This window comes from Simochromis diagramma, unplaced genomic scaffold (assembly GCF_900408965.1).
Source record: "Simochromis diagramma unplaced genomic scaffold, fSimDia1.1 OVJJ01000685.1, whole genome shotgun sequence".
Lineage (NCBI taxonomy): Eukaryota > Metazoa > Chordata > Actinopteri > Cichliformes > Cichlidae > Simochromis > Simochromis diagramma.
Window position 1 is genome coordinate 3,104,594 of NW_024387477.1, and position 13,267 is coordinate 3,117,860.

At 41.2% G+C, this 13,267-nt stretch overlaps 1 protein-coding gene across 2 annotated transcripts; it reads left to right on the top strand.

Annotated features, from left to right (window-relative positions):
• Positions 1-555: 555 nt before the first annotated feature.
• On the top strand, positions 556-11,996 carry sting1 (stimulator of interferon response cGAMP interactor 1). 2 transcript variants are annotated; one of them, XM_040015804.1, is made up of 8 exons: positions 556-602; positions 3,238-3,336; positions 4,111-4,337; positions 4,830-5,022; positions 9,137-9,245; positions 9,674-9,918; positions 11,046-11,232; positions 11,666-11,996. In XM_040015804.1, exons 3-8 carry the CDS (start codon positions 4,111-4,113, stop codon positions 11,893-11,895), a joined length of 1,191 nt encoding a protein of 396 aa, XP_039871738.1. In that variant the 5' UTR covers positions 556-602; positions 3,238-3,336; the 3' UTR covers positions 11,896-11,996. The 2 variants fall into 2 exon arrangements, with proteins under 2 accessions (XP_039871738.1, XP_039871737.1); XM_040015803.1 differs by lacking the exon at positions 556-602 and having other exon boundaries at positions 3,037-3,336.
• Positions 11,997-13,267: the final 1,271 nt, after the last annotated feature.

A 13,267-nucleotide genomic window follows, 5' to 3' on the forward strand; every position in this document is an offset into this window, starting at 1 on the left:
TTAATAAAATATTATGGTCAACAGTTCTAAATGATGCACTGAGGTATAACACGACAAACACAGATATGAGTCCACTGGCAGAGGCCATAAGAATGATCATTTGGGACCTTCAATAAAGATGTTTCTGTACTGTGATGAGTTCTGAAACCTGACTGAAATTCTTCAAATAAACCATTTCTCTGCAGATGATCAGCTGGCTGTTTTACAGCTACCTTTTCAAGAATTGTTGAGATAAAAGGAAGGCTGGAGATTGGCCTATTAACAGTAGCTGACATAGCTGGTTCAAGTGATGGCTTTTCAAAATAATGGTTTAATTACTGCCAACTTAAAGTTCTGACGTACATTGTCCAAACATGCTATATCCATGCCCTGCTATCAGCCCCTTTGATAGTTGAACTTTCTTTTGCTTTTAGAACTATCTTAATCCTCATGGCACAGATAGAGTAAGTACAACGATCCAGCAAAAACTGCAGTTCAGCCACTACCTTTAGCAGTGGCCATGATGATGACAATGAGCTGCAGGTGATTAATTGTCAGCAGGTTTGTTGGCCAAAGGCAGGAACCCACAGAGGAGTTTACTGCCCAGGTAGGGAGGACAGCAGGTAAGCAGAGAGGGGAGTGAGGGGAGGGGAGAGACAAAAACAAACAGTGGTAAAAAGCCACAACGGACTTTCCATCCTGGCATGATAGTATCACACAGTTGCTGCAGATTTCTTGACAGCACATCCCAAATGTGGTGTTTAAGCAATGCTAAGTCAGGATTTATTTAATTAACTCAAGACACATCAGGCCAGACAACATTGTTCCAATCTCTTATTGTCCAACTTTCTTTGAATTGTAGCCTCAGTTTCCTGTTCTCAGCTAAGAAAAATGAATCACGCTGTGGTCGTCTGCTGCTTTACATGCTGTGCATTCAGAGATGCTCTCCTGCACAACTTGGTTTAATTGAATGAAATCTAAGTTACTGCATTTTTCCTATTAGCTCAAAGCAGAGTGACCATTCTCCTTCTGCTTCTGGTATCAGCAAAGTATTTTTACCCAGAGAACCACGGCTCCATGGATAGTTTCTCTTTTTCAGACCATACTCTGGAAACCCTACAGATGGCTGTGTGAGAAAATCCCAGATCAGCAGTTTCTGAAATAGTTGGACCAGCCCATCTGGCAACAACGTCTCAGAAGTCACTTTTCTTCCTCATTCTGATGCTCAGTTTGAACTTCAGAGATCGCCATGACCATGTCTGCATGCGTGAATTAGATTAAAACAAACTTTATTAACCCCTCGGGTGGGTTTCTCCGGGAAATTCAGCATTGACAGGAGTTGCATGTTGCAGAGGTAGAATACCAAATAAAGGGGAACGAGAGAGACTGAATATAAGCATAAATATAGCATATATACACTTTTATATAAATACAGAATATATAATAGGGATAAATATGAATACCAGTGAAATATAGTCTATGATGAAATGTAGATTGCACAGGTCTATTGCACATTTCAACTGTTGTGAGTCTGTTGCACAGTGATTATTGCACAGTCGACTATAAAAAATATTGCACAATAAAAAGCACTACAGCTTAGTTGTTCCCGCCCTCCTTTGTCCTCCTGTTTCCCCTCCCCCTGCCCTCCAGCGAGGAGTTAAATAGTTGGATGGCATGTGGGACAAAGGAGTTTTTAAGTCTGTTGGTCTTAGACTTTGGGAGAAGCAACCTGTCGCTGAACAGACTCTTCTGGTTCCTTATGGCCATATGCAGAGGATGCCCAGCATTGTTCATAAGATATTTGTGCTAAGTAGCAGCTGATCAGTTGTGACAGAAAGCAGCTCACTTTGCTTTAAAGACAGAGAGTGTGAATGAATTGCACACACATATCCGACTAAGAAACTGTTACTGGTAAAGATTACTCCTGCTTAAAATGTCTAGTAATTTATGTTTAGGCCACATCCAAACTGAAACTCTCCCAAATGCAAACTTAATTAAATAAAAATTTGCATATGAGCAGAGTTTCCAGCATGCACTGTGCAGCAGTTAAACTCTTCGATGCGTCTTACACAGCACTCTTTGTTCTTCTTTCAGTTTTATGATTCTGTATGACAAAATTCACTAATACTATCAAAAGTATTTCCACATCTCTGTAGCTAATCATAAATTTATGATACACGTTTACATGCTTCCTGTTTGTAAAGAGAAGTGATTCCCAACCACTGGTCTGTGAAAACCCCTTTTCATTTTTAACGTTGTTACCCTAAACCCTTTGAAGATGAATGTGGCCATTCTTGTGAAAAAGTAGAGTGCAAAGTTTCCAGCTAAAGACAGGAAGTCAGCGAAGTGCACCCATACACTTACACAGACACCAGCTGATCAAGTCTAATTAACACACAAATAAAACACTTGAATTTCCTTCCTCAAAGCTCAAACATCACGGAAAGATTAGTTAGTAGAGTTAGCTGCTTACAAAGTCCCACAATATATTAAAAATATCATATTCTACTAAAAAAATGCACCAACACCACACGTTGTATCACAACGAGTACGCCAAGCCGAAGAGCATTAAAGACAATCAGTTCCAATTTACTGGGAATAACCAAAGTAAAGCACCCAACTAACCAAGCCATGCTGACTATGACTCTGCTTTAGGAAGAAGAACAATATAATATGCACTGGTTTAAAAGAAAGAACCAACAGACATTAAAAAGCCAAGCAAGACTTTTTTTGATCCCACAGCAGGAAAATTTGTGCGTTACCACAGCTCAGGTACAGATAGCAGGATGAGCACTTCAGTACTCATCTACAAGTACTTTATAGGAAGTGACAGCAAACAGTGATAACAGCAACCACTGTGTGCAGCATGCTTGCCTTGTTGGACTAATAAAGGTATATCAATTCAATTCAATGCTGTTGCAACATTTGAGTCATATAAAATGCTTCCAAGCTTTGAGACTTTTATGGACTAAATAGGGGTTAATGTTCACACATTCAGTTCAAGCTCAAGTTACCTCTCCCTCCCTCTCTCTCATGTATACGGTAGGTCTTTGCCTCACCCTCCCAGCAGCTGAACGAAGGAAACACAATGAAAGTTTTAATGGTGCAGAGCCAGAACTTCCTTGAGCGTATTAGCTCTCTACCCGTCTCTCTTTTTTCACTTTCTCTTTCTCTTTCTTTGCCACTAACTCTTTACCTCTCTTTTACTGTGGTAGTGAGAATATTTACGTGAAATGAAAACTGAAATTCCTGTTATAGCATGAGGGGTGGAGACAGAGAGACAGGAGAGGCACAAATAGAGCAGACAAGAAATCAGGAGGAAATCTCTCCAGTCTGGATCACAGCAGGCACATCAAGGTGAGTCCCTTCATCTGCATCTTTGTCTCTGTTGTAGTTTTATAACATACTAACAGACAAACTGCACTCTGTTACTTACCACAGCTGTCTTCAGTGTTCACACTGCAATGAAACATGATTACCGACACGTGTAACGTTAAAGTAAAAGGCTGCAGCTTCTGTTTAGAGGGACTACATCAAATCAGCCAGCTAGCGGGCATATTAAGTGTACCTCATTGTGCTTTAACAGTCTTCAGTAACACCTGTAACACTGAAGTGTTTTGGTGAGAATCTATATTGTCACACGGCATCATTTTTGCCCTTTGGCACTTCCCTTCTGCCTTTTATGATTGGTGCAGTGCTGTGATGGCTGTCAGGATACCAGTTTTGCCTTAACAGGAGAAGAAATTGCAAAACAAACCTGCGCATAACCAGTTTTTCAATAAGCAGGTTTCAGCTGCAGAGGGTTCCTGTGGAAAAATGAACCCCACCCCACCCTGTTGGTCTGATTTGTTTATGCTGAATGACTACAGTCCACCTGTTCACTTCTTCTGTAGGTAGATTCAAGCTTTTGTGTAACAGCTGATGGTGCTCACGTCTTTTAAAGTTATAGAAGTTAAACAAATTTGTGTTAAAAGGGTTCAAACCTCCAAACATCCACAACCATGCAATTTGTTACTCCTGATGATAAACTTTAATATTCCAGACCAGAAGTTAGACTTCAATAAAAAGCTTGGGTGAACTGGCTCTACAGTATCTATTTTTCTGTAAGCTCTATCTTTTCCTTCCTGACAGATGCAGTGTCCTCGAGAACAGGATGCTCTAATCCCTCAGCCCCGTGGGGATTTACCTAAACTCTGTGCTGCGGTTACAGCTGCCGTAACTATAGGAGGCATGCTTTTATTCTCTCCTGAGAAGTTGCTTGGCTGGATTGCCATGGCAGTACTCATGCTGACTGTTGGCCCTTTGCTACATGGGCTCTATCTGCTGGCAGAGGAGCTGATATATCATTCAAACACAAGGTGAGAGGAAAGGTGTTGTAATACATTAACTGTATATGAAAGATGGCAGTAGCTCCATAACATTACTGTTAGCCTCAAGTGGCCACTGAAGGAACTGCAGTTTTTGACTTTGCTTCATTTTCAGCGTCAGAAGTTACAATTGTTACAACTGATTAAAGCAGTTTAAAACCATTCAGTATGCTTACTATCACTATATATAAAACAAGAGGCTTGGATCACAGTAACAACATAGTATCTCCGAGTTCATTGATTTATTTCCACAAGCTGAGACTTTACTGTTCGTGAGTACTGTGTCACTTCTTAGGATGATTTTTAGTAAAGATATTTCTTTCCACAACTGGTGGAGCTTAAAACTGACAAAAAACATGTTTGCTGCCAAATTATTGTTAGAGATACAGAGACAGCTTTTTTAAAGTAATAATTACTCTGTATAGCAGCAACACGTGTTAACGGGGCCAAAATTTGCCCTTCTTCCTTTCATGTTCTGACCAGATATCGAGGACAAGGGATGCTAAGCCACATGCTCCCTGCCTGTGGTTTGGGGGGCAAGACCCTGCTCGCTGCTGGTGTGGCAAGCCTAATGCTGTACCTGGCTGGACATCATCTACCACACAAATGCAACATCTGGGAACTCCTTGTCCTTGTGTTTGTCCTTTACCCACTGTTGAAAGTCTCTGGAGTCCTGGTGAGGTTACAGACACGTCTTCATTGCACATCACTGTCTTTCTCTTACAGGGCTTTCAGCCTTTACTAATTATTAAGTATATTATGACAAATATAAAACTGTCACCAAAATGTGAAGAAGAACCACCATGAATTCATGTCTAAAACAAGTATTTTGTTGAAGCAATATCAATTAAAGCAATGTGTTTGTGTAATACCGAAATTTACCACAAGATGGTGCAGTTTTTGAACAAACAAGGGTGAGGTGCAGAGCTGTAATTACACAGGGATAGAATTGATGAGGCGATGGGAAAGCTAGGTTAAGAAGAGAGGTGACAATCAGCGAGCAGCAGTACAGCTTATACAGACTGAAAGTGTGGAGGACGTCAGGAGTGGGTGGTGACGTGTGGTGAGGTGTGGGGCAGGAATGGTAGATGGGTTCTAGGTTGGGAGCTGGGATTTTATTAGTTATTGGCTCTGAGCCCCTTCTTGTTTGCAGTGGTGATGGACAGGTTGAGAGACGAGGTTAGGCAGGAGTTTATGTGGACTGTGAGGTTTAAACATATTACTGGTCTAGAGTGGGAGGCAGGTGGAAGAGAACCTACTGAGGTGGAGGTGTGCACTGGAGAGAAGATGACTGAAAAGAAAAAACAGAGTAAAGGAGTTTAAATACTTGAGGTTAGAAAGAAAACCGTCTGGACTTCTTTAAGTTGCTTGAAGATGTTTACCCTCTCATCCAAGAAGCTTCCTCAGTTCTAAGGTCAAATGTTGGGGAGTCCCAGATTTAGGCTATGTCCACACTAATACGTTTTCATTTGAAAACGCATCGTCTTCTTCCGTTTTGGCCTCCCATCCACACTGAGACGCCATTGTCGTTCAAGGAAAACATTTTGAAAACACTCTCCTAAGCAGATACATTTGAAAACGCCGTTTTCGCGTCGCAGTGTAGACAGCAATGAAAACGATGACACATTTTAGTCATGTGATGCAGTCATGTGACCAATTAAACAAAGATTGCAGAGGGCATTATACAGCGTTTGTTTTGTTTGCTCTGAATTTTGACAGCCCTATTAAAGATTAATATCAGTCTGTACATGCTCCGGATAGCTTTTCTTCAAATTCTTTAATTCTCACTCGCTTTTGCAACTTTGTACTTTTGTGTTACTCGCAGCAACAACTCCACCTCATTGTTATTCCATTTAAAAAACTCAGTGCTTTTCCTCGACATTTTGCCGCGACGTTTCAGAGAGCCGGAAAGTAAATAAGCAGCACACAGAAATGAGGCAGGTTTCTCTTCTTGCGCTTCACACATGCGCAGTACTGAAACGTAAGCGTTTTCGTCCGTTTCAATGTGGACGCACAACTCTGTGAAAATGACTGAAAACGATAGTGTGGACGCGGAGCGTTTTCATTCGAAAATGCCGTTTTCAAATTTATCCGGGCTAGTGTGGACATAGCCTTAAGCCCTGTGGGAGTGTCGTCCCCCCCCCCAAGAGGGACAAAGGACCCCCTAATGATCCTCTACTAAAATCACACGAGCCAAGGTGTGAAAACGGTTGTAGATCACAATCAGCCAAGGTTTCAGGTGAACTCATTGTGAAACCTGGCCCAGGATGTGAGTGGGCATTAAGGCGTCTGGGAAGGGATCTCAAAACTGGATTATAGATGGCAGACAGTTGGTGTCGTAAACCACGCCTCTGTTCAAAGAGGGTTGTTCATAGGACATAGTCATAGAAATCATAGTGGACATAGATGTTGCTGCTGTTCACATCATGTAGAAATAAAGCAACACTTGGGACATCCCAAAAAGACGCTGAACAAGTGGAACATCTGGGAATGGAAAATCAAGAAAAAGTCGTAAACAGGCTGCAACACAAATACAGCAGCACAACTCTTTACCACATTAACATGTCGAGGAAGTTGAGGATGCACTACACAAGTGCTGCTACCTCATTTCAAATGTTGTTCACACAGCACTCCTCAGTAAAGTAATTCATCCTTCCAAAGAAATCTAGTTCTCATGATGATGAATGTTCTCTCCTCTTGATCCAGCTGCCACTGTTGCACCCAGAGCTAAACTTGCACACAGTCATTAATTAGCAGCACTTCTGGAATGTCCACCAGCCTGTCTATACTAGAAGACTTTGACTATGAACATAAACAAGGAGCTACAGGCAGGTCTGCACAACCAGTTGGGTTAGTTGAAGGGCTCCCGACTCGCCATGCTCAACAGTGCATGCAATCGTCCCAGCAGCAGTCTGTCTTTACATGCACTCAGACAGATGTGGGATCTCAAACATACACTACCAGTCCCAAGTTTCGACACACCTTCTCATTTGATGGATTTTCTTTATTTTCGTGACTCTTTACGTTATACATTCTCACTGAAGGCATCAAAACTATGAATGAGCACATAAGGAATTATGTAGTAAACAAAAAAGTCTGAAATAACTCCAAACATGTTTTAAATGTTAGATTCTTAAAAATGTCTGCCCTTTGCTTTGATTTTGCACATTCTTGGCATTCTCTCGATGAGCTCCACGAGGTCGTCAACTGAAAGATTTTCCAACAATCATGAAGGAGTTCAAAGGCATGCTGAGCACTTGTTGGCCTTTTTGCCTTCGCTCTGTGGTCCATTTAAATCATCAACGGTGTCACCAGTAGTTCACGGTAGGAACCGTGTATGTAGAGACCATCCGTTCACCTTTTCTGCATCTCACGGCGGCTGGAACCAAAGATTTGAATTTTGGACTCATCAGACCAAAGCACAAATGTCCACTGGTCTAATGTCCATTCCTTGTGTTTCTTGGTCCAAACACATCTCTTCTGCTTGTTGCTTTTCCTTAGTCATGGTTTCTTAGCAGCTATTTGACCATAAAGTCTCCTCTGAACAGTTGATGTAGAGATGTGTCTGCTACTGGAGCTCTGTGTGGCATTTATCTGGGCTCTAATCTGAGGCGGTGTTAACTTGAGATTTCTGAGGCTGGTGACTCGGATGAATTTATCCTCTTGGTCACTTGGTCTTCCTTTCCTGGGGCGGTCCAGTTTCATCATAGTGCTTGATGGTTTTTGCGACTGCACTTGGGGACACATTCAAAGTTTTAGCAATTTTCCGGACTGACTGACCTCCAGTCCCTAAAGTAATGATGGACTGTTGTTTCTCTTTACTTAGCTGGTTGGTTCTTAGTTCTAACTACTGTTAGAACTCATAATATGAACTCTAACAGTTGTCAAATAGGGCTGTCAGATGTGTACCAGCCTGACTTCTGCAGAACACACCTGATGGTCCCAACCCCATCAAGAAGGCAAGAAATTCCACAAATGAACCCTCACAAGGTGCACATGTGAAGTGAAAACCATTTTAGGTGAATACATCATGAAGCTCATTGAGAGAAGGCCAAAGGTTTGCAGCGCTGTCAACAAAGCAAAGGGTGGCTACTTTCCAATTTCGTTGTAGTATTGTACTAAGTATGAATGAGCAATGATAATAAAGAGTTATCTTAACTTAAATACTTCCAGGAGAATTATCAATAATTCTTCTCTTTGCTACATATATCAATATATTTTGTTTCATATATTTGATGTCTTCAGTTTGTATCTACAATGTAGAAAGTAGTAAAGACAAAGAAAAACCATTAAATGAGAAAGTGTGTCCAAACGTTTGACTGGCAGTGTATTTGATTACGTTTTAGTAGTTAAAGCCTTTACTGAGCGGCTACATTTGAAGAGAATTCACCAACCTGACAATTTGATCTCAGTCAGAGCTCGGTGTGTGTTTGTGGCTCACAAAAAAAAAACAGCTTTAAAGGACTACACTACAGAAAGACCAGTCCCTCCCCGGGGCTTTACCTGATTAAAACTGAAATGGCATTTCTTGAGTAAAAATAGACTCTAAACATGTCTTCATTAGCAACAATGACCACTGCGTTTTGCACAGATCTCTTTTGGTCCAGCTGACTGTGTCCCTCATGCTGAATTCAACCTAAAAATATATTTGTTCCACATGGAAAAGGGCAGCTTGGGTGAGAGGATGCCCTTTTCTTTCGCCTGGCACCTTCAGCAGGGTGTCAGGTGGCTCCTGAGCATAGGTGAAGTGTTGTGACATTGTTGCGGCTGTTTCTGTGGTTGGCATGCAGGGTCCATCGGCGGTGGAGGTGTCAGACATCAGCGAGGGGAGGAAGAAGAATGTAGCCCACGGCCTTGCCTGGTCCTTCTACCTGGGATACCTGCGACTGGTGCTGCCACGTCAGTAACATGACAACATCTACAAACAAATCATGTTTTGCCCTCATGTGCTGTTAAATTCAGTGTGTGTCCATGTGTGCAGAGGTTTCTCCCTGTTAAAAGGGAGTTTTTCCTTCCCACTGTCGCCAAAGAGCTTGCTCTAAAGGGGTCACGTGAATGTTGGGGATTTCTCTGTTTTCTCTGTCTTCAGCTTACAATATAAAGAGCCTTGAGGCAACTGTTGTTGTGATTTGGAGCTATATAAATACAAGTGAATTGATTTAAATAAATTTATTAACCAGTTCAAGTTGAATCTATTAAGCTGCTAGACTCTGCCGTCTGTTCTTTTTGGCTCACAGGGTCACATTGCTACACTTTCTTCTCTATTCTAGAGATGGCGGATGAATGTGAATGAAGAGATCTGTTTCTGTGTTTGCGTGTCTATTCAGATTTGGAGCAGTCCATCGCAGGGTTTTGTGCCACACACCAGTTAAACAACACCAGTTGGGGTCGTGGCTCCAGGAAGCTCCTCATCCTCATCCCTCTCAATGCCAACATTTCCCATAAGCTGGAGGACGAGGATGAAAACATCCAATTCTATGACAACCTACCAAACAACGAGATTGACAGGGCAGGAGTCCGGGGGCGGGTCTACAAGCACAGTGTGTACCGCATAATGGATGAGAATAGGAAGGTATGCAAGCATAAAGTAACCCAGGCATAGTTTTGTTTGTTTTTTTACTTGATTAATGTGCGTCCGACTGGACTGAAGTCCATATAAAAATGTTTGGTCAGTATTAAACAGCTGTAAACATCTCGTGCAGGAAATGAACTCAGCGTCTGGTTTTTTTGCTGCAAGTGTGGGTTGAAAGACTCATGCTCATATTTTTCTCCTTTGATCAGATTTGCAAAGATTGCACAGTTTAAATACGACAGACAGTGAGAGTCACAGCAAAGTGACAGACTCAAGGGCCTTTTTCTCATAATTTGCTTCAGTATCTTAGAGAACATCAGCGTGCTGTGTATCCAACGTGTTTGATGCAAATCTAACATTGACTGTACTCACAAGCAATAGTTCAGTCAAAAGAAAGGAAGTTTGGGGCGACATGAAAGCATTTGGGGTTTCATTTAGGACTAAAAATAGCCACAGATAGCTCAAAGTGAATGGCTTTAATTTACTGCTGCAGACATTACATGGAATCATGTTATTTTTACATATATATGCATATATTCAGTTTAGTGCATATTTAATATTCAAATAAACTTAAACTTGCAGGACGTGTTTGGTGTTTGCTTTTATGAGTGTGAAGGGATCCGTGCTGCGAACCGTCCATGCTGAGTGGCCAAGCGCTAAAGTTGCTCTTTATGTTACTTTTGCTGTAGCTTTAACATCATGATCTTCCTCAGTGAAGCCAGGAAATCCTAACACCTTTACACTGTCTGCTGAGCTGATCTGATCATTGTGACATTATTTCACTGAATATTTATTTCTGGATTACGACATACTATAAAACAGACTCCTTATCATCTGATATTTCTTGTACTTTGAAATAAAGAAGTAAAATAAGCTACCTCACCTTTGACTATTTCCCTTCAATAGCACAGCATTGGTACGACCTCCTGGTTAAACCAAAGAATCCACCAGTGGAGAGCTAGTTTGTGAAAGCGTAGTAACAGCACCATCTAGCTGTAAAACACGAGAATCAAACATATCTGAGAGGAGAGTGCTGCAAGCTTTTAAAGGATTATCTGTCCGGGAAATATATCTTTCCCTGAGTGTCTGTTTTTTGTTCATGTCTATGTGTGTTTGTGCGTCAACAGGTCCATGAGTGTGTGGTGGAGTATGCGACGCCTCTGCTGACGCTGTACAACATGTCCCAGGAGAGCAGCGCTGGTTTTGGGGAGCCTGAGCGCAGACAGCAGGTTCTGCTCTTCTTCAGGACCCTGCAGGACATCCTGGAGCATTCGCTGGAGTGTCGCAACCGCTACAAGCTCATCCTGCTCAATGGTAGTGTGTGTGTGTGTGTGTGTGTGTGTGTGTGTGTGTGTGTGTGTGTGTGTGTGAGAGCGAGAGAGAGAGAGAGAGAGAGAGAGAGAGAGAGAGAGAGAGAACTTTGTACTCCCAGCATGACACAGGCTGCTTTTAGGAGGATTTTAGCTTTCAGCTTATCCACTTTCCCACAAGGATGTTGTGGCTGTTTTTAAAGGGGTTTTGTTGCTACACTGGATTCTAAATGTGACACGGTATGAAGCTGAAATGAAATATGTAGGTCAGAGGATCAGTTTCAGGAACATTTCTGGCTTTGGTCCAGTTAACTCTGGCCTCATGTGAACTCATATTTATCTTTCACTGTGTAGTTCTTCGATTGTTATAAAGCTAAAGCTGAAAACATGGAATTAACAACCAGATAATCTTCTTCTTCGTCTTCATCATTTTCTAGATGAGCAGGAGGATGACCCTCACTTCCTGTCCAAGGCCATCCTCAGACACTTGGAGCAGCAGGAGAGAGAGGAGTTCTGTCTTACACCAAATCCTCAGCAAGAGAGGGCACACCCATTTGTGGGCAATGCACATTCTAATAATGGTGATGTGATGAGCAGAGACCCCACGCTCATGATCAGCCTGGAGCAACCTCAGCCTCTGAGGGTACCCACGGAGGACACTTACTAAGTCAGCAGACAAAGATGAAGACCAGCTCTATGGAGGACCAGAAGAGCCATGTGCATCAAAATAAAGAATTTTGTGCTTCAATAATAAATTTGTCCAAATAATATGCATTTTATATTTAATTTTTTAATTATTTTAGTAATTTAAAAATTACTAAAATAATTTATTATTCAATCATTTCATTTAAAATAAAAACACTATTTATAAATTATTATTTCAAAATCCCAAATCTAATCTATTTGCTAATAAAATGGCGAATTCACGAGCTAACAGGAACGGGAAAAATGCAGGAAATGGAAAATGTCAGAAATAAATCTGTCTCATTTAAATTGCATTTTAAAATTCTCTTTTTTAATGTGGAAATTGAAAACGGTTTTTGAAATGAGGTTTTTATTGGGAGTTTTTATTAAGTATTTATTAAAGGATTCATTTTGAAATATTGATTTTTATTTTAAATCTCCAAAAGTTGATTCTGTTCATCTGGACGTAGCGTTTTGTGGGAGAAACATTTCGTCACTCATCCAAGTGACTTCTTCAGTCTCAGCTGACTGCAGGTTTCCACAATCTTATAAACAGCACATTTGCATAATGACTGAAACCAGCCCACTGAAGGGCTTTGGAGTTGACGTCACGCCGCAACGCATTGTGGGAGCGCGGCACCATTTTCGGGGTCTACGAATCAAAACAAACACACTGTGTTGGAACGACGATTACAAGAAAGATGCTTAAAAGCAGCTCAAAAGAGAATGGACTGTATAGAGACCGATTGCGTCCAGAGGCGAAGCAGCTGTACTTGCAGAAAATAGCGTGCATTGGAAATGTGGACCCGTATGAAATATGAACTTGGAGTAGAAACCCTGAAGACCAACCGCTACTGACGTAGCCTGATATATTTCGTACCTTGTCTGTGGAGTCAGCGCGTACAAGTCGTCATTCAAACAAAGGTAAGTCAGCTCGAGTACTGCGTGTGAAATGCGTTTGATTTCCCTGCAAACATTCAGATTAGTGCAGCATAAATTCATTCATGAGGGGAAATTACAGTGAGAACATGTGGAGGCTGTTAGGTGGATAACATAGTGAGTTCAGTGCATTGATGTGACATTGTCCTGAAGGATTGTTATTCTTTATGGTTAAAGAAATTGCAATGATTTATTAATGTTTATTATAAATAATTCTAATTAAACATCTTGCTTCCATATTTGTATGTTGTGTCACTAAAAATACATTTTATTTTAATTTTATACTTTGATCAATGACCTGCAGAATCTCCTTGTCATATTAAGTGATTCATAATTGTCACTTTATGCTTTCTCCATCTTGAAAGTGATGACATCCTTGCATTACATACTTTAGGTTCATTTTCTGCAGGCAGGTT

What these genes read in the sequence shown, in the direction of transcription:
- sting1 (XM_040015804.1), top strand. Translation starts at nt 4,111, where the DNA reads ATGCAGTGTCCTCGAGAACAGGATGCTCTAATCCCTCAGCCCCGTGGG. An exon ending in TGAAAGTCTCTGGAGTCCTG is followed by an intron (nt 5,023 to 9,136) that starts GTGAGGTTACAG and finishes GTTGGCATGCAG; the next exon opens with GGTCCATCGGCGGTGGAGGT. An exon ending in TAATGGATGAGAATAGGAAG is followed by an intron (nt 9,919 to 11,045) that starts GTATGCAAGCAT and finishes GTGCGTCAACAG; the next exon opens with GTCCATGAGTGTGTGGTGGA.